The sequence below is a fragment of the Rhinolophus ferrumequinum genome, chromosome 9, assembly GCF_004115265.2.
Source record: "Rhinolophus ferrumequinum isolate MPI-CBG mRhiFer1 chromosome 9, mRhiFer1_v1.p, whole genome shotgun sequence".
NCBI classification, from domain to species: Eukaryota; Metazoa; Chordata; class Mammalia; order Chiroptera; family Rhinolophidae; genus Rhinolophus; species Rhinolophus ferrumequinum.
The window spans coordinates 93713178-93734486 of record NC_046292.1 but is presented as its reverse complement, the minus strand read 5'-3'; the positions used below and the strand labels follow the sequence as shown (position 1 = coordinate 93734486).

General features: G+C 37.8%; 1 protein-coding gene across 3 annotated transcripts in view; it reads right to left on the bottom strand.

The window, feature by feature from the left end:
• The window catches only part of EXOC2 (exocyst complex component 2), a 246608-nt gene that overhangs the window by 118921 nt on the left and 106378 nt on the right, over positions 1–21309 (bottom strand). For all 3 annotated transcript variants that reach the window (XM_033114349.1, XM_033114348.1, XM_033114350.1), the window contains exons 8-11: positions 17121–17266; positions 16905–16986; positions 16048–16150; positions 11339–11457 (exon numbers count right to left, since the gene is read on the bottom strand). In XM_033114349.1, the coding sequence (XP_032970240.1) occupies positions 11339–11457; positions 16048–16150; positions 16905–16986; positions 17121–17266 (450 nt within the window). The remainder of the gene's footprint in view (positions 1–11338; positions 11458–16047; positions 16151–16904; positions 16987–17120; positions 17267–21309) is intronic.

Sequence of the window (21309 nt, the reverse complement as noted above, 5' to 3'; positions counted from 1 at the left end):
AATGTCAAGAGTCCATCTTGAACAACTGATTGTATATCACATAAAAGAAAAACTGTGCTTATTCCCAGCAAACTTATAATTAAGGCAAATATTTTATATTTGCATATACATATACATATACACACATATTCCTACACTATAATTGCATTAGGTGTATAAATGGAGATACGTGCATATGAAATAGCTAGCATATGTCCAGGGACACATATACGTACTAACAATGATAAGCAGAAAAGTATCTGGTGCCACGTGGACCATGTAAATTTTACTAATGGCTAAGTTTCCATTCTAGAAACACATTCTGTCTACATCTATGCCACATTCCACACCATTTGCCTTTGCGCTGGGTATCAGTTAAAAAGCTATGATTTTAAAGTACTTAGATCCTGGAGATAGAAGACTGTTTCTGAATTTGAAAATTAATGAAATATTTGATGATATTAAGAAATTATTGATATTTTAGGTAATGATAATGGTGTTTTGATTAAAGTTTTTAAAAACAATCTTTATCTTTGAAAATTACGCACTAAAATAATTATAGAATGACATTAGCTGAAATAATGTGACCTGCTTCAAAAATAATTCAGGGTGGGAGGACGTCATAGGAATGGCGGCAGCGGGGCGCACATTCTGACTTCTCTTCCGGATCTTATTACAAACGGGACCTATAACCCATCAAAGAACTCTTTGCTCATCACACAGAACAGCTAAGAGACTCGTGGATTACTTGAAGCTAAGGATTACTTGAAGGTGCGCTAATTGGGCGAGCAGGGGAAGGAAGGAAGGGAGCGGAGTGAAAACTCGCGGCCCGCGGCGGCATCCCGGCCGGCGGCGGAGTCCCAGCCGGCGGCGGCAGCGAAAAACGGCAGCGAAAACCGGCAGCGAAAACCGCGGTGGCACCCGCAGTTCCGGGCACGCACGGGATCCCAGGGTGGAACAGAGAGCACAGAGACCAGGAGGTGGGCTCTTTCCCTGCATCCCACGGCTGATTTCTCCTGCCGGGAGGGCGGCTAGTGGGCCGTAGGGTGGACAAAGAACAAAGACTCCATACCTGGGCCCCTCCCCCGCCCCGCTCTTCCAATCCTACCCCCCCGCCCTTCCAGAGACTTAAACTGGCCCCTGAACTGAGGAGTAGTGTCAGATTACAGAGGAGCCATAGTAGTGCTCAGGCTCTGGGAAGCCTGACAGGCAGCCCTGACCCAGGGAAGAGGCTGGGAAGAGTGTGATTTTGGCTGGGCTAGGAGAGAAGAGACTCCTCCACCCCCAGCCACCACCTTTTCTGGCCTGCGGAAAGAGTGTGACGCGCAGCTGGGCTGGGAGAGAGAAGACCCCTCCATCCCCAGCCCCCACCCTTTCTGGCCTGCCTAGGGTGGGGCAAGTGCTACTGCAGAGACACACCCAGAGATCAGCAGTAAGGCAGGCCCAGCTCTGGGCTTTCAGCAGCTCAGAAATCTCCCGCCCGCACCGCCCCATGCACACATACACACAATGAAGAAGTGCACTAAGACTCAGGAGTAGTGGACACGGGGCTGGTGGTGCTACCCTCAGTGTGCATATGTGTAGGCAAGGGCAGAAACTGTACTGACTTTGTAAAAACTATCATACAGACGCCTCAGGCCCACGCATTTAAATCTAGTCCCAAAGTCACAATGGGCACCAGGTGACCGGCTCTGCCTGCGCAATAAACAGGGGGCTCTTTGGTAAAGCAGAGGACAACCTGGACATTACTTGGTGGGCTTAAGCCAAGACTGATGCTGCCTTTTGTTCTGCTTTGTTTTGTTTTGTTTTGCTTTGTCTTTATATCTTTGATATCTTTGCCTGTGTCCAGTGGGGGTTATCAGGTGTTTTTACATGTGAATGTATTTGATTTTTTTTCTTTGTTGTTGTTGTTGCTGTTGTGCTTGGTGATTTGCTTTGTTCTGAAACTGTCGTACCAGGGCCCAGCTTAAGAGGCACAAGATTCAACATAACCAGAGGCCAACTCCAGACCAAACCAGAGTACTACCGGGTTTGACCTACAAGTCATACACCCAGAGGGAATTCTCTGCAGACACTAGAGCACATAGAGGCCAAACCACATTTAAGTGGTCAACCCTCACGCAGCAGAATGCCCTGCGGTGGGCAGAGTCAAGTCTCACAACAAATCAGCCTAGGAGTTACCCCACCTACTCACAAGCAAAAAGCAATTAAAGATCTTCTTGAGCAGGCCAATATACACAACACAAGACTCAACTTTGGAGCACACACAAAGGAGAAGAAAGAAGTAGTGCAAGTCAAATATAAAGGACACATCCTACATAAGATAATCTAGCAAGAACTAAGAACTCTAGGGGATCTACCTAATACATCAAAGCAAACACAAGAGTCTGCCAGAATGGGGAAACAAAGATACACGTCCCAAATAAAAGAACAGAAGAAACCTCCACAACTGGAACCAAATGAAGCAGAGGTAACCAACCTTTCAGAGACAGAGTTCAGAACACTGGTGATAAGAATGTTTAAGGAGCTTAGAGAAGACATAAAGAAGGATGCAGAAATCATAACGAACAACCAGTTAGAACTAAAGAACACAGTTACCGAAATTAAGAACTCACTTGAAGGAATTACCAGCAGGTTAGATGAAGCAGAGGATCGAATCAGCGACTTAGAAGACAAGCTAGCGGAGATCACCCAAACGGAACAACAGAAAGAAAAAAGAATAAAAAACAATGAGGATGGTTTAACAGACCTCTGGGATAACATCAAGTGCAACAACATGCGCATCATAGGAATACCAGAAGGTGAAGAGAGGAAGCAAGGGATTGAGAACATATTTGAAGTAATAATGTCCGAAAACTTCCCCAGCCTGATGAAGGAAACCAACATACAAGCCCAGGAAGTGCAGAGACTTCCAACCAGGATAAACCCAAACAGGTCCACACCAAGACACATTATAGTTAAAATGGCAAAGCTTAAAGACAAAGAGAGAATCCTAAAAGCAGCAAGAGAAAGACAGAGGGTTACATATAAGGGAACTCCCATAAGACTATCAAATGACTTTCCTACAGAAACATTGAAGGCCAGGAGGGAGTGGCAGGAGATACTCAAAGTGATGGGAAACAAAGGCCTACAACCTAGATTGCTTTATCCAGCAAGGCTCTCATTCAAAGTTGATGGAGAGATAAAGAGCTTTCCAGAAAAAAATAAGCTAAAGGAATTTATTACCACCAAGCCAGCATTGCAAGAAATACTAAAAGGACTTCTGTAAATAGAAGAAAGATCAAAACAACCTAACTACAATTTAAAAATGGCAATAACTATGTACCTATCAATAATCACTTTAAATGTAAACGGATTAAATGCTCCAATCAAAAGACATAGGGTGGCTGACTGGATAAGAAAGCAAGACCCTTGTATATGCTGTATACAAGAGACTCACCTCAGAACAAAAGACACACACAGGCTGAAAGTGAAGGGTTGGAGTAAGATATTTCATGCAAATGGAAATGAGAAAAAAGCTGGCGTTGCAATCCTTATATCTGACAAAATAGACTTTAAAATGAAGAAAGTATTCAAAGATAAACATGGGCACTGTATAATAATAAAGGGATCGATCCGACAAGAGGACATAACCCTAGTAAACATCTATGCACCCAACATAGGAACACCTAAATATATAAAACAGGTACTGACTGACACAAAGACAGAGATCAACAGTAACACTATCATAGTAGGGGACTTCAACACACCTCTGACAACAAGGGACAGGCCTTCCAGACAGAAAATCAATATGGAAACAACAGCCTTAAATGATACATTGAACCACTTGGATTTAATCGATATTTTCAGAGCATTTGACGCCAATGCTGCAAAATACACGTTTTTCTCAAGCGCACATGGAACATTTTCCAAGATAGACCATTTGTTAGGCCACAAAACAACTCTTGATAAATTTAAAAAAATTGAAATCATACCAATTGTCTTCTCTGATCACAATGCTATGAAATTAGAAATGAACTACAGGAAAAAAACTGGAAGACACACCAATTCATGGAGGCTGAATAACTTATTACTAAATAATGAGTGGTTCAAGCAGGAGATCAAGGAAGAAATCAAAAGATATCTCGAGACAAACGAAAATGAAAACACGACGACCCAAAATCTATGGGATGCCGCGAAAGCAGTTCTAAGAGGGAAACTCATAGCTTTGCAGGCCTACCTAAAGAAACAAGAAACATCACTAATCAACAGTTTATCTTCACACTTAAGGAATCTGGAAAAAGAACAGCAAAATAAGCCCAAAGGGAGCACAAGGAAGGAGATAATAAAGATCAGAGCAGATATAAATGAAATAGAAACCAGAAAAACAATACAAAAGATCAATGAATCCAAGAGTTGGTTCTTAGAGAAGATAAACAAAATTGACAAACCTTTAGCCAGACTCATTAAAAAAAAGAGAGAGAGGACCCAAATTAATAAAATCAGAAATGAAAGAGGAGAAGTGACAACGGACACTGCAGAAATACAAAACATTTTAAGAAGTTACTATGAGCAACTATATGTCAACAAATTTGACAATCTCGAAGAAATGGAAAATTTTCTAGAGGCGTACAACCTTCCAAGGCTAACTCAGGAAGAAATAGAAAACCTGAATAGACTGATTACCACCATGGAAATTGAATCAGTAATCAACAATCTCCCAACAAACAAAAGCCCTGGACCAGATGGCTTTACAGGTAAATTTTACAAAACGTTCAAAAACAATTATTCACCTATTCTCCTCAAGCTCTTCCAAAAAATCCAGAAGGAGGGAAGACTCCCAATCACTTTTTACGAAGCCACTATCACCCTGATCGCAAAATCAGACAAAGACACCACAAAAAAAGAAAACTACAGGCCGATATCTCTAATGAACATAGATGCAAAAATCCTCAACAAAATGTTAGCAAACAGAATTTGGCAATACATTAAAAAGATCATACACCATGATCAAGTGGGATTCATCCCTGGTATGCAAGGGTGGTTCAACATCCGCAAATCAATTAATGTGATACACCACATTAACAAAATGAAAAATAAAAATCACATGAACATATCAATAGATGCAGAAAAAGCATTTGATAAAATCCAACAGCCATTTATGATAAAAACCCTTAAAAAAGTGGGAATAGAGGGATCATATCTCAACATAGTAAAGGCCATATATGGCAAACCCACAGCTAACATCATACTCAATGGGGAAAAGCTAAAACCATTCCCCCTAAGATCAGGAACAAGGCAAGGTTGCCCACTATCTCCGCTTCTATTCAACATAGTGCTGGAAGTTCTAGCCACAGCAATCAGACAAGAAAAAGAAATAAAAGGCATCCAAATTGGTAAGGAGGAAGTAAAATTGTCATTATATGCAGATGATATGATATTATGCATAGAGAACCCTAAAGACTCCACCAAGAAGCTATTAGAGCTGATAGATCAATTTAGTAAAGTAGCAGGATACAAAATTAATATTCAGAAATCAGTTGCATTTGTATATACCAATAATAAAACATCAGAAGGAGAAATTAAAAAAACAATCCCATTTACAATTGCTCCAAAGTCTATAAAATACCTGGGAATAAATTTAACCAAAGAAGTAAAAGATCTGTACTCAGAAAATTATAAGACACTGAAGAAAGGAATGAAGGAAGATACAAATAGATGGAAACACATATCATGTTCATGGATAGGAAGAATTAATATAGTTAAAATGCTCATACTGCCTAAGGCAATATACATATTCAACGCAATTCCTATCAAACTACCAATGACGTTTTTCACAGAAATAGAACATATAATCCTAAAATTTATATGGGACTATAAAAGACCCCAAATAGCCAAGGCAATCTTGAGAAATAAGAACAAAGTGGGAGGTATAACAATACCTGACTTCAAATTATACTATAAGGCTACGGTAATCAAAACAGCATGGTACTGGCATAAAAACAGACACATATATCAATGGAACAGAATAGAGAGTCCAGAAATAAATCCATGCCTATATGGCCATTTAATCTACGACAATGGAAGCAAGAATGTACCATGGGGTAAAGACAGTCTATTCAATAAATGGTGCTGGGAAACCTGGACAGACACATGCAAAAAAATGAAGCTGGACCACCTCCTTACACCATATACAAAAATAAATTCAAAATGGCTTAAAGACTTAAATGTAAGATCTGAAACCATAAAATACCTAGAAAAAATATAGGAAGAAACTTCACAGACATTACCCAGAGTAAGATTTTTACTGATATATCCCCTCGCGCGAGGGAAGTAAGAGAAAAAATAAACATGTCGGATTATATCAAACTAAAAAGTTTTTTCACAGCAAAGGAAACCATCAATAAAACAAAAAGGGATCCTACTGAATGGGAAAAGATATTTGCCAATGATATATCTGATAAGAGATTAATATCACAAATCTATGAAAAACTCACTCAACTCAACTCCAAAAAAACAAATAACCCAATTATTAAAACATGGGCAGAGGACTTGAAGAGACATTTTTCTAAAAAGGACATACAGATGGCAAACAGACATATGAAGAAATGCTCAACCTCACTAACCATCAGTGAAATGCAAATAAAAACCACAATGAGATACCACCTCACCCCAGTCAAAATGGCTATCATCAATAAATCAACAAACAACAAGTGCTGGCGCGGATGTGGAGAAAAGGGAACGCTTGTGCACTGTTGGTGGGATTTCAGATTGGTGCAGCCGCTATGGAAAACAGTATGGAGGTATCTCAAAAATCTGAAAACGGAACTACCCTATGATCCAGTAATTCCACTCCTAGGTATCTATCCGGAGAAATCCAAAACTCCAATTCAAAAATCTTTGTGCACTCCTATGTTTATTGCAGCACTATACACAGTAGCTAAGACATGGAAACAACAAAAATGCCCATTGGTAGATGACTGGATTAAGAAACTGTGGTACATTTATACAATGGAGTATTACGCAGCCATAAAGAAGAAAGAAATCTTACCATTTGCAACAATGTGGATGGACCTAGAGAACATTATGTTAAGTGAAATAAGTCAGACAGAGAAAGATAAGTACCATATGATCTCACTTATATGTGGAATCTAAAGAAAAGAATAAGTGAATGAACTAATCAGAAACAGTTTTGGAGACAAAGAGGAAAAACTGAGGGTTGCTAGATGGGCGGGGGATGGGTGGGGGTAAGGGGAAGGTGAGGGGATTAGAAAACAATCAGTAACCACAAGATGGCCACGGGGTTTTGAAAATTAATCTGGGGAACGTAATTTAGTGGTTACCAGACGGTAAGGGGGTTGGGGGTGGGAGGTGAGGGTAAGGGGGATCAAATATATGGTGACGGAAGGAGAACTGACTCTGGATGGTGAACACACAATGTAATTTATAGATGATGTGATACAAAATTGCACACCTGAAATCTAGGTAATTTTACTAACAATTGTCACCCCAATAAATTTAATAAAAATAAATAAAAAAAATAATTCAGGGTGAGGAAGGGGAAGAAACAGGTGAGTGTATAGATAAAATAAGATTGGCTATGATTTGATAACTATTCAAACATGGGAGGTTATCAGATTACCCTTTCTACATTTAAGTATGTTTGGAATTCTCCAAAATAAAATAATAAAAACTCCTTCTGATGTAAGCGCAAAAGAACACACAATCTCCCAAAAAAGGCTCAATCATATTAGGATCACCCATGCTGTTTGGATTAGTAGTAATTGCTGACAACAAAAGAGGGCACAGTTAAGTATGTTCTTCTGAATGTCAAAGAAAAATTAAAATACAACCAATAAAAATCTGACTAATGAATTTAGGAAATTTACATTGTATTCTCATGAAATTTGTAGAGTTAGTTAAAAGGGCAGTAAATTGTTATGTTTTTACTTCTTAATCAAAAGACCAACTGATGGAAATAACTTTGGGCAAACCTGTACACTACCAAATGGATCCATTTCATGTATATTCTTTTAATTATTTCCCAAGTGATGAGTAAGCTTTGCAACAAGCTTGGTCAGAGTGAATACAAAAGGCAAGGCTCCCAGTTACACATAAGCTATTGTCATCTTTTTCCAGGCTGATTTTAAGCAGTTCGGGATGAATACTGTAGCAATACATAACATCAAGACGATAGGAAGGAATCCATCAGGTAAAAGCAAGTCTCCATTTATCTTCAAGAAAAGTTCAGAGCTTTGACCATGAAATATTGATTAGCAGATATTTCAGGTATGGATGTGACAATAAGATACATGAAATTTCCAATTTGAAATAGCCTGTATATTGCCGTCATAATATACACACATATCCCAGAAATTCAAATATTTTCATAACCAAATTGTATAGTCAGATTGTTTCTCATTCACATAAGTAGGAAAATCCTTTATGAGGCTATGTATCCTGTTTGTATCTGGAGAACATTAGCAGTGTACTTAGTGGAGTGAGGAGTAAGGTGTCATTTATTGAAAACCCACTAGGTATCTGGACTTCCCCTCCATGCCTCTTTATCTGAACAATCGATATTCGTCATTTAGGTTCAATGGAAATAATCACCTTTTTGGTGAAACTTCCCTGGATCTCCCCCTTACTAAACTGGAGTAGAATTCTGTACTCCCACTTCATAACACTTTTCAGAATTACGTTTATGTAGTAAGTAAATACTTCACTGATTTTTAACACGTCTCTCTCATTAGACTACCACATCCAAAAGGTCAGAGATCATGCCAGTGTTGCTCACCACTGTTCTTCCAGTCCCTGGCACAGAATCTATGGTCCTGGCTGCACCTGAATCCTCTGGGAGCTTTAAGTAATACTGATGCCTGGACTCCACTGCTAGAAGTTCTAATATAATTGGTAGGAATGGGGCGGAGGACGGGAACCAATCGTCTTTAAAAACACCAAGGGGATGCTGATGGGCAGGCAAGGTTCAGAATGCTGCCTAACAGACTAGATTCAAGAAACAAACATGTAAGCCCCTAAATAACCCTGAAACTACAGACTATGTGTATTATCAGATGTCATTTTCACTTGCTCAAACTATAAAATAATTAATGACATTAGTAGGAATTTTGATGTGGCATCAAAAGAGATGTATTTGGGTCTTCTTAAAAAATCAAGAGAAGAAAAAAACAGAATCACAGCTGGAAAAGTACTCAAATCCAAGCCAGCTAATTCATGACAAAATTGTGCTATAAAGAATCATCTACCACCCTTCCGCCCCCTTACCCTAACCAGTAAACTATTGTCTGTGTCTGTGAGTTTTTGTTTCTTCATTTGTGTATCTTGTTCCTTTGTTGTTTTCAGTTTTATATCCCACATATCAGTGGTTCTCGACTTTTTCTGTCTGATTTATTTCGCTTATACACAACATGATATACAGATGATGTAATACAGAATTGTACACTTGAAACCTATGTAACTTTACTAGCAATTGTCACCCCAAAAAACTTTAATTAAAAAAAAATTTAAAAAAAGAATCAGGACCTCTCCACTGTACTTCCTCCTGTGCCAGGACTGCTCTCATGGGACTTCACTTACTCCTGGAAATCCTATTAAGAATCACTATGCCCTATTTTACATAATTTATTTGGTATCTCAGGCCCCTGCAACTGCATCTGCCAAGGTCACAGACACCAGCCTCAGTGCTAAATCTAAAGGACAGCTCTTTATCTTATGCATCTTTTAAAACCCTGCTGATCAATCCTCTCCTCTTTGCTTTCATGACCTTACACCCTCTTGCTTCCTTCCCTCTGGGCCCCATGACTTCCCCTTTCTCGGCTCCTTGGCAGGCTTCTCTTCTACCAGCCCAGCAAATATCGCCCCCCAGTTAACTCTGTTTTAAGTTTTCTCCTTGTTTTCACGTTTTTGGGTGAAAGCAACTCCCAGAAACCATTTATATGCAGACAACACCCGAACCCCTCACTCTTTAAATCCAACACCGTTTTTCTCCTCTGTGTTCCCTAACTCAATGGTGGCATCCTCCTAACACCTGCCAAGACCAGAGACCAGTCTCTGCACTGCTCTCGAATCCGTGGGTCCACCCTCTTTCCTCACCAGCACCTCCACGCCAGGCAACATGCCTGAATGGCCCTCACAGCCTCCTAACTGGCTCCACTGCTCCAGTTCTGCACCCTCTCATCCATTCGCCACACGGAAACCAATATCATCTTTTAAAAAATACGTGTCATCGGGTCTCTCCCTTGCTTCAGACCCTGACTGGCTCCCCCAACACTCTGGGCAGAGTCCAAACCCCTTGAAGCAGCTGGCAAAGCCGCCTGGGACCCAGCACCTCCCAATGAGCCGGGTGGATCACCACCCTCCAGGCTCCAGAACACAGAATTCAGCGGCCTTCTTTTGCTCGAAACCCAGTACACACTCGACTTTCTCTTCCTGAAATGGTTTTTATCTCTTTCCTCTTCCCCACCTCTGTTTCAACTGGCCAGTACAGAGACTCTGCAGATTTCAACACATCATTCTATTCAAATGCTGGAGTGTCACTACTGAGACCTCAAAGTTATGGACCAAACACCGTCCCTAAGCACCACCACAGCACCAGGAACTTCCCAGGCTGAAACAGCAGCACAGTGTACTCTTCCAGTCACTTTCCTGTCCATATCCCCCACTAGTCTGTGAGACTCAGGTGAGCAGGCTCTTGTTCACCACAATGACCCCGGGGCCCTGAGCACCGACCAGTGGCTGCACACAGCCAGCAGCAAGGACACTCAGTGTCTGTGGGTGACAGCACTGTACTAGTCAAAGCTGACACACCACATGGGAATGGACGCAGCTGGACTTCTTCCTCACACTTACCTCAGGACCTTTGTTCCTTTTTCAGGCTGGAGTGGGTCCAGCAGGCCACCTCAAATCCTTCCAGCTCCTAGTTCATATGGAGCATTCTCTGAGACACCTTCCCAAGTCAGCTATCCAAAGCATTCTCCTCCCTCAGAGTACCATTAGTTTTCTTTATGTCACTTGTCACAACTTTGTGTTTAGTTAGTTACGTGTTTGAGTGGGCAGGGACCATGTCTGTTTTACTCACCACTGTCGACCTGTACATAGTGGGGCCCAGGATATACTTGATAAAATAATGAGTGGACTACCAGCATTCATCAAGGACCAACATCAATTCTAACATCATGTTGCTTCCCACAGAAGTTTAACTGTTTTCTAAACCAAAGCGTTGTCAATACTACCGGTTAACCATAACAACAGGCACATTTAAAAGAGTTTTCTGCCTGCCTGTTCTGTTATTCACATGTAACACATTAGTAGTCAAAGTGACTACAGGCCTGGCATAACGCATAAGGAGAACCGGCCTTGCCTTTCAGGTCTTGCACGCAGGCCTCTTTGCAGCTGTGCATGCGCTGCAGGATCCAGCTGTGCTGAGCTCCGATGCACTGCCATGCAGGGTCGCCCGGCGCGTGAAGGTCAGACAGGTACCTGAAACAGCAAGCCAGAGTTGACCACAAACGCTTCCTCTATGCAGCCCAAGTAAGGACATAAGGACAGCTGGCGTACTTCAGAATCATCATTTTTTTTAAGAAAATCGAAAATTTTATTAATTAGTAAAGCAGTTGTCAACATTAGCTTCTAATATCCATTTCTAAATGAAATATATTCAAATTTCTCTTTATGCAGCTAGCAAACAACAATAAAGCTGCATGTTTTTTAAATTAGGACTTTATAAAAAGACAACCAAGAAGACAAAGATAACTTACGATGATCCCATATACTTAATGAGAACTTACCTTCACATGCATTTACATTTAGTTCACAGTTTTTTTAGTTAGTTCTGTCATTACAACAAACAGGTGGGAACCAGCAGAGGACACCTGGTGAGTACTTTTTTGCTTTCCGTTTTTTATTCCTATGTAGTCTGAAATACAGCCACTAGATGGCAGTGTGATGCTGTTTTCTACGTAATGAAAACACTCCTGAAACTTCAGGCCATTTTATCACATGAAGAGATTTGGTGACAACAAGCGCTCACCTCTTTTGTCTAAATTCTAATTCATGACTGAGAAAGTATTTTTCTAGAAAATACAGCATAGATGGCATTTTACGTAGTTTTAATGTAGGTCTTAAAATATTTAAGTCTTCTTTGTACATAAAATACCTAAACCCAGATAGACAACTGAAATAGATTTCAGTTGAAAAATGTCTGCCGAATATATTCAAAATTTGGCATTCGACCCTCACAAAATATATAAATATAACAAGTTAAATCAAAATATAAATAAACCCAAAAGCTAAAATTACTATCTTAAAATTATTCTTAAACAATAAGCTGCCTGTTGTCTTGGAGTTAAAGATTTTTGTTCAATGGTAAATTTTAATTAATGGTTACAAGCTGTGACCTCTAGCCAAATCTTAATCACTCAGGGGATCACCTTATGCTTCTCTCCCATGTTTCTCCACCACTGGGTATTTCCTTACTCATAGCCATCTCAATTAGCAGCTAATTAGAGGAGAAACATTTTGTAGTAAGTTAGCAATAAATGAAATGCTGAGAAGAAATCTGACATCACATTTAGGAACTATCCACCCTGACCCTGACCTTCACAGGCTAATGGAGAAGGTCTGGTTTCTGAGGAGAGCTGGGGATTTGATTATCCTGCAAAAGGGCCCCTGAAACAACGCGCTCACACTGCACTGCACGGGCTCGCCCTTCTCTTCTTGCCTGTGACCATCTATTTACAGGCTACAAACAGGCTGTGAATGTACTGAGAAAGTGACAAATCAACTAACAACATCCAGAGAAGAAAACTACAGTCTAACAAACGACATTTAGCTTGGCTTAAAAAATTCATTTCAAAGCTTTCAAAACTCAATTTGATTCTTGTTTTCTCACAAGGTTTTCCTCTTTTATTACTGGAATATAAACATGACAAATAATATGTTGTGTTATTTCTCCAAAAATATGTGATTTTAATCTTTCTTGCTGGGGAGAATTTGTCTTAGCATTCTCCTTAGAGAAGAGGTTGTTTTGCTTCCAAATACTTCTCCAACACTTCCTCCTAAGACTTTCATTCATTACAGGAATATTCTTTTAGGAAAGCTGTTTCCTTTTAATTCTTAAACTAATGAATAGGGAACAGAGACGATTCACTACAGGGGCTCTTTCTCAAGCAGTACAGCAAGAGAAATCAATAAGCTTTTTTTGCTTAGTAACTTAAAATTTTAAGTCTCCGTAGTTAGTATGGTGACTAGGTTCTTGCAAAATTCAATAAAATCCTCTTTTTATTATCTTATTAATGGATATTACGTGAAAAGAGTTTTATAAAAAAGGATAAATATGTTCTCTCAGAAATTTTAGTGTTTCAATTCAAAGGTACAACCTATGCTAGGCTTTTTCTTGGTTAAATGACTTAATCCAGTAAGTTTCTTCGTTTCCTTTTTTTAGTAAGTAGCTTAAAAATAAGTAGTTTCATTTCAAAGATACTTGTTTAGAACATGATATATGTTATTGCCATTTCTTTTCAAACTGCGTATTAAAGAAACACTTTTTAAAAGACTTTTTAAAGGAAAAAAGCTAAAAGATGTTAATGCTGATGAGTCTAGGTTCAATATTTTAAAACTTAAGAATTAAAAGTTTTAAGCCATATTGTGACATGATTTTTAACAATCACCAGGGATAGGATCATACTGACATGGAAAGAGGTACGTGGAATTTTGCTTCTTGCTAAAGCTATGAGGATCAAGACAGAATAAGGAGAGTGAAAAATAATCAAAAAGTTTTTAATTAGAGAACCAAAGTAAGACAATACAGTAGTAACCTGATTTTCACTTGTACCATGCATAACTTCAATTATGTAAGACGGATGTCCAAACTGCGGCCCGCGGGCCAACTGCGGCCCACAATCCATTTTTTATTGGCCCGCAGCAAATTCCAAAAATATATTTAGTTTACTTAAATAAACCAGGTGAGGCAATACGTACTTCACCTCGAGTGAGTGGCCCGGCTGTTTGTGTATTTTACCGCATATGGCCCTTGGTGAAAACCGTTGAAAATAGTTTGGTCACCCCTGATGTAAGAGAACTGACAGAGATGTTTTTGTAGATGAAAGCTGTCTCTACCCCTCGTGGTGCTCACAGCACTTGTCATCGTAGATTCCAAAGTCCAACAGATATCTGATCTGGCTGTGAGGTTATTTTTCCTATTTATTAATAAATAAAAACTTAATTTACAAAGGATAATCGAATTGCTCAGTGTCTTCTCAAAGCATCAAAAAAAAAAAGAATGATTAAAAAATGAGTAAACTATCGAGGATATTTTTATTGATGTTCTTTTTCCTTTAAAATAACGGGAAAAAAGCATTTCAATAGGCCATTTAAAAGAATCTTTTTTAACATCTACCATATTTCAAAGGATATCCAGTAAATTAATCATAAGAACTGCACATTAGTTATCTATATAAATGGTAATTCACCACCTAAAGAAATCATACTCAAGGTTTATCATATTACTACTATCAGCAAATTTAATAGAATAAATGTCAACAGGGAAATAAATACAAAACAAAATTATCGGAACACAGACAAGACGCTAACCAACTGTATCCTATACAAGATGATTAACATTCCTGGAACTGTTTCTTTTTATGCTTTTTTTTTTTTAAAAAAAGCAGATAACTAATGTGTAGTTTGTTACCAGCTTTAAATTTCTACACTTCTACAAGCCAGAAAATTCCCCAATGCAGTCTTTCTTAAGAAGGCAGTTAGAGAAAAGCAGAGGCAGACTCTGAAAGTAGAAAGTAGGCAAACGAAAGGTAGTGCTCCCTTCCACACTACCTGTTGGGCACCACCCAAGTGTGGACCACGACAGTGCTCTGCTCTTACTGTGCTCCTGCACCCCAGGAACACAGGGCCACAAGTGCAAACACAGCTTTCAGACCAGACCTCTTTCCAATGAGTGATGACAGTCAAGTGAATCAACATACATATTCTGTTATCATTTTATAACTAAGGAATATTCAGTAAACTTCACTAATTAAAGGGTAAGGGTACTAAGTCTGAAAAAGCAGCTTATTCTGAGAACAAAGGTCACATTTAAAATATGCCAGCAAAAAATAAAGTTAATATTTTTAAGTCATAGATACAAAAATCTTGTAATTTATACGCTTTGTCTCCAAATCCTGACATAAACACCATATATATGTGACATTATATACAGAGGATGCCAAAAAAATGTATACACATTTTAAGAAAGGAAAAAAACTGTATTAAAATTGTAATAATATATACCGATAACAAAAGATGAATACAAGTCATGTCTATACATGTTTTTGGTACCCCCGGGATATTCATGTAATTACTGACTACTTATTATGTGCCAGGTGCTATGTTAAATTCTTAAATGTACCCGTGATTATCTTTGCAACTACCCTGAGACATAGATTGTGTTAGCATGTCCATTTCACAGATGAGTAAACTGAAAACAAACTTAAGTCACCCAAAGTGAACAGCTAGTTCTCATTATGCTATACTAGCTCCTTCTCAGGCCATCTCGTCATACCCCGTGATGTCCACCACTTTCAGTATTACTGCTTTTTTTTTTAAGTCTCCCACTTTCTTTTCAAAACTAAAACCTTTCAGAATTTTCTCTACTATTGAGGAACAGCCCACTCTCGTGTCATGAAGAATTTCCCACACAGTGTGTGACAGTGTTGCACTCTAGACAATAAAGGGAGCCCCTGTCTTGTGGCCTGTGGGTGCCCACAGAGTACAACACCCACACATCCCACTAGATTAGGCAAGCCCTTGTCCAGCAGGAGGAAGAGGTGACTAAGCAATGAGGCTACTTTTCCCTCCCCAAAACGGGCAAAATTTTGTTGCCTTTGGAGCGAGTACTTGTAAATTCAACGGTATACAAAAGAGTTCTGGTGCCCTACACGAGGTACCCCTAAGTGTCTTCCCTTTCACCATTTCATTGGTCTCCTAATTTCCCCCAAGTTAGCTTTAAGAGTTAAATGAAGTGTTTAGTACTATACAGACATACGTGATTTGTGAAAATTCTTACAGGAGGTTTACCTTATATAACGTTTTTGGTCATGTAACGTCGATGGTGTCTCAAGCAATTTATCCAGAAGCAATTCTCTTAAAGCTTCAATCCGTGTTTCTACTTCAGCATAATCTATTAAAAAATGAAAAAATATACAAGATTTACAGAATGGAAATTTAAAACCAAATTATGGAAAGCAGAGCAGTGGTTGCTTTGGGGGTTTTAGGGGTTGACTGAGAAGAGGCTCAAGGGAACTTTCTGGAGAGATGAAAACATTCTATCTAGGGTGTGAGTTACGTGGTGTGTGATTTGGTCTGTGCATTTCACTAAATGTAAATTTACCACAATAAAAATAAAATTAAGTTTTCTCAGTCCTTATGGATTTGGAATTTACAGATTTAATAAAGGCCTGTGATGGTTCTCCTAGTTGATATGGCATTACCACAGGGGATTTTAGGCTTTTCTTATTTTCTGTTACTCTGGCATTAAAGATCATTTCAAAAGTTGTTCAGTTTACTTTAATGTAGGGTTACAATTCATAAATATATGGCCCTTTCTGAAGAGGGAAGATTAAAACGTATGTTTGCATTTCCATAAAATATCTACAATTGATTCTTTCCAGTAAAACAGATTTTTTAATAACATCATGGTTAATAAGTGGCAAAGAATGGCCAAGACTAACCTATCCTACAGTCATGATTGCTGATTTTCACTACATTGTAGTAAGAAAAGCCATAATGTTATTTTTGAGGTAATTGTCTTACATTTTAAAAACAGCACCATATAAACAAAAACTAAAACACATGTAACATGCTTTGCAGAATACATTCCACATTCTTCCTGTAAAAGGAGAGTAGAAGATCTAAAAGCAATAAACAAATCTTACATTTCTTGAAAACTTGCACCTCCGTTTTCCCAAAGAGTGACTTGGCCTTTTCATAATCATTAATAACCACATCATAATCACCCTTTAAAATAAAGAAACATTTTGGAGACTGTCAGTAAAGTATAATGAAGACATTTGGTTAAGATAAAAAAAGCCTTAACAACTCTTTAAAATTTATGACATCTATAACCATACGTACATAAATATGGACTATACCTTTTGGATATTCCTTTCAATATTTAGAGGAAGGTTGAAAAGAAACTTAAATCGCTGGAGCACATTGAGTGCATTTCTAGTGGAATCTGCTTTGTCCTTTCGACCTAACACTTCTTGAAATAATGTGTCTGCAGTATTGCTTGCCCCTATTTTAAAAGGAAAGAAGATAACTTAGATAAAAATCGATTTTATTCAGGAAGTATATAACTGGACAAAAGAAACAAAATGATTGACTGCTATTATGGCTTTACGTTAAAAACTTTTTCAAAAGTTAACTATATGGGAAATCTTTCATAGTTTGCTAAAATACAATTCCCATTTTGCCTGGTAAATCTTTTCATATGTTAAGAATGGTATCCAATTAAAAATAACCATATTTATCAGGCCCACATAAATTCTCTAATGTGAACCTACTTTTAGCTGGTCTTCTAAATTTTACAGCAACTATGGGCCCTTGGGTTACTTCATTAATTCAAATCATAGGTTAAGACACACACATTTACACACATGTGCGCACACACACACACTAAATTCCCTGGATTCAGTATCTACATTATGTGGTAATAAACAAAATAAGGAAAATGTTTTTCAGAAAAGTTGTTCAAATGAATATTTTACAACCAATCCTATTTCTTGGTAAAATTATCTATGTAGCAGGCATAAAAAATTACATAAGCACTTTACAAACTTTAACATATCATCATTAATGGGTATTTCTTAAATCGGCTAATTTTTATAATATTATACACAAACTGGACATGTTTTATATATACATATATATGTATGTGTATATATATATATAAAATCACTGTGATGAATCACTATCATGGAAGAGTAGCTTTATCTAAAGCGAAATTTACTGTGTTCAAAAATAGTTAAACTTTTTCAACTCGTGAATTATTTTAATTAGCCTCAAGGAAAGGGGAGAAAAAGAATAAACTCTTTTCGGCTGTTTGATCACTGCTCATAAAAAGTTTCTACACTATCTGGTCTGGTGACTATACTTTAAGCAAAGATGAAAAAAATTACCCCAGTCTCACTGGGTGGCTTGCATACCATATTCTCTAGTCCACACGGTGGGTGGCCTGATCCTGTTAAAAGTTGTCTTTGTAACATAATTGTTTTATCTAAATAATGTTTAAATTTTGTTGAAATTTTAAAAGCCTGATATAAAAACTTTGTTTTGTCAAGATAGCTGCTTTCACCACATTCTATTTAATGTTGAATACTAAATTTCTACTATGAGAAAAAACTCTTCTTGCCACCAAACCACATAATGGTGGCTAAATGAATATTTGAAGTCTGATTAGGGTGAAAACTTTTTTCTTCAAAGAAAATTATTATAATTTATTTCTCATGAAAATACAAACTTCATGAATTAGAAACTTCATAGATGAATAGGTATGTGATGAAATTAAATATTTTTAAAACGTTGATTACTTATGTGTGAGCTGTAGATGTTAAATCCCTAAGCATTCTTTTTAATATACAAGGAATTTAGGATAGTAAGTATGAGTGTTCAAAATTAGATTTTTCTCATCTTATTTTAAAGATGATGAAAAATACCAACTAATAATTTTAATACCTCTAAAAAGTATGAAAACAAGCATAGGTAGAAAATCCACTTATAATTAAATATAAACATTTTATAGAGACAATTTTATAGGCAGAAATTGTAAACTATAAAATTATTTATACAGAAATGTATGTATAGAGAATTTTTATTTATGCACAGAGAAATTATAAATTATAAAATTATAAATTATAAAATTATAATTATATGTCTATAAATTATTATTCTGTTGTGAATTTTACTGCATTCACAATAAAATCTTGAGAGGGCATAACTCTTTGATAACTGGATAATTACATCCAGTAATAAAATAAATGAAAGCAGTGAAATCAAGATTTGTGACACCAGATAAAAATTAACAGCAGCTTGCAAAATGCATTTTATATCTTTATTCTCTAAGGCTACTAATACCATGTTTCCCTGAAAATAACACCTAGCCAGACAATTAACTCTAATGCATTTTTTGGAGCAAACATTAATATAAGACCTGGTCTTCTTTTACTATAAGACCCATCTTACATAATGTAATATAATATAGGACCCAGTCTTATTTTACTATAAGACCCGGTCTAATATAGTATAATATAATGTAATATAATAAATATAATATAATATAATATAATATAATATAATATAATATAATATAATATAATATAATATAATACTGGGTCTTATATTAATGTTTGCTCCAAAAGACTCATGAAAGCTGATTGTCCAGCTAGGCCTTATTTTTGAGTAAACATGGTAAGAAAATGAAAGTGGGTGGGTAGCACACAGTGTTGTCTTATAAAGTTGTACACCTGAAATTTACATGTAATTAATCAATGTCACCCCAATAAATTAATGTTTTTTTAAAAGAAAGAAAGTGAAACAACTAAACTCAGCAGTGTTGTCCACAAGTGAAGGATGCCACCAAGAGCCATCAGCCAGGCGTCTGCCAAGTGTCCCAGAAGAATGCCGCTGTACGCCAGCCCAGTCACATATTCACTCCACCTCCTCACCCTGAGAACATTGAACTGTAAGGTATGAACATCCAGGGTGTAACCACAGAACAAATTGAACAACCATGTGGCCGTGAAAACCATGACTTTCGTCTTACAAGTTGCAGAACAAATCTGGGTATTACAACTACCAGCCCTGGGCAAGTTCAGATCTGAAAATTGGTCCTTCCTCCTCACCAGGGAACTGTCTCCACACCAAGCACCAGACAGTGACTGCCATCGTCTCAGTTACAGATGTACCCCTAAGCACTACCAACAATGCTACTATAATGACACTTGAGACCGCCACAGTATAGTTGGGCTGACTGAGCAGTACCGTTTTCCCCAGTGTAAGATGGACCTTAAGGACATTATGCTAAGTGAAGTCAGTCAGATATAGAGAAAGACAAACACTATATAGTATCACTTATGTAGACTCTCAAAAGGAGAACTCAGAGAGACAGAGAGTAGAATGGAGGTTACCAGGGGCTGGGGGAAAATAGAGAGAGGTTGATCGGAGAACCAACTTCTAGTAAGAAGATGAGTAAGTTCTGGAGACCTAGTTAACGATACTGGATTATACACTTGAAACTTGCTAAAAGTAAATCTGAAATGTCTCACCACATAAAAGAAATGGGATTGCGTGAAGTGATGAAGGTGCTAGCTGAAACTATGGTGGTGATGATTCTGCAGTACATTAAGTGTATCAAATTACCAGGTGGTACCTTAACTTTACAAAATGTTGTATGTCTATTATATCTCAGTAAAGATGGGGAAAAGATGGGAAGAAAAGTCACTGCAGCACTGAACACCAACCAATCACACTCATACCTCCCCGTTCATCTTATGTCCTTAACAACGAAAAATAAAAACTTAATCATGCCAGCAACTCCTCTCATCAGAAAAACTAGTCAAGCAATTCTAATGCTGTCTTATAATTTCAAGCATGTTTGTTTTAAAGGGAACACGCTTTCTCTTATTTCAAAGGGAACTTACTGGTCCTTTTCATGCCACCGACACTTGAGACAATATATCACAGAAGTAATTTGTAACCTGTGCTCTCTGCTTGATGTAAGTTGTGGGGAGGATGGAAGGAGTGCCCTGCCACACACATACACAATTTATCCCAGGAATAGGTGACTTTAATATGTCTACTTAAATTCCTAACAAACCAGGACCACAGAGACCTAACAACCTACTGTATGTGTCTCAATTTTTCTTAACAAATACCAAAACATGACTAGAGAGGTTGCCATCTGCTCCATAATGGTATTGCATGAATAGTGTCATTATCGAGAGTTGGTGTTTATTTACAGAGCCGCGCATGACACTGGACTTACACAGCACCAATAAAGCACCTAGAAAAAAGCCTTAGGGATAAGGAAAGAGCAGAAGTCAGCTGACATTATTACAAGAACCAACTGTTCCCATCTCTTCTCAGCTTCCATTCACTAATGTCAGGTTGGTAGCTTAAAATCAACCATGATGGGAGAATTCACATATTGGAAATGCTAATAATAGGGTGAAGTTTCTTTCTCCATTTTGGAATGCCAGTTGTTAAACGTTTACCATCATGCCACTGAGAAAAAGTGAGTTCTTTTTTACAAACTTGAATCTGATACTCCTTAGTATTTCA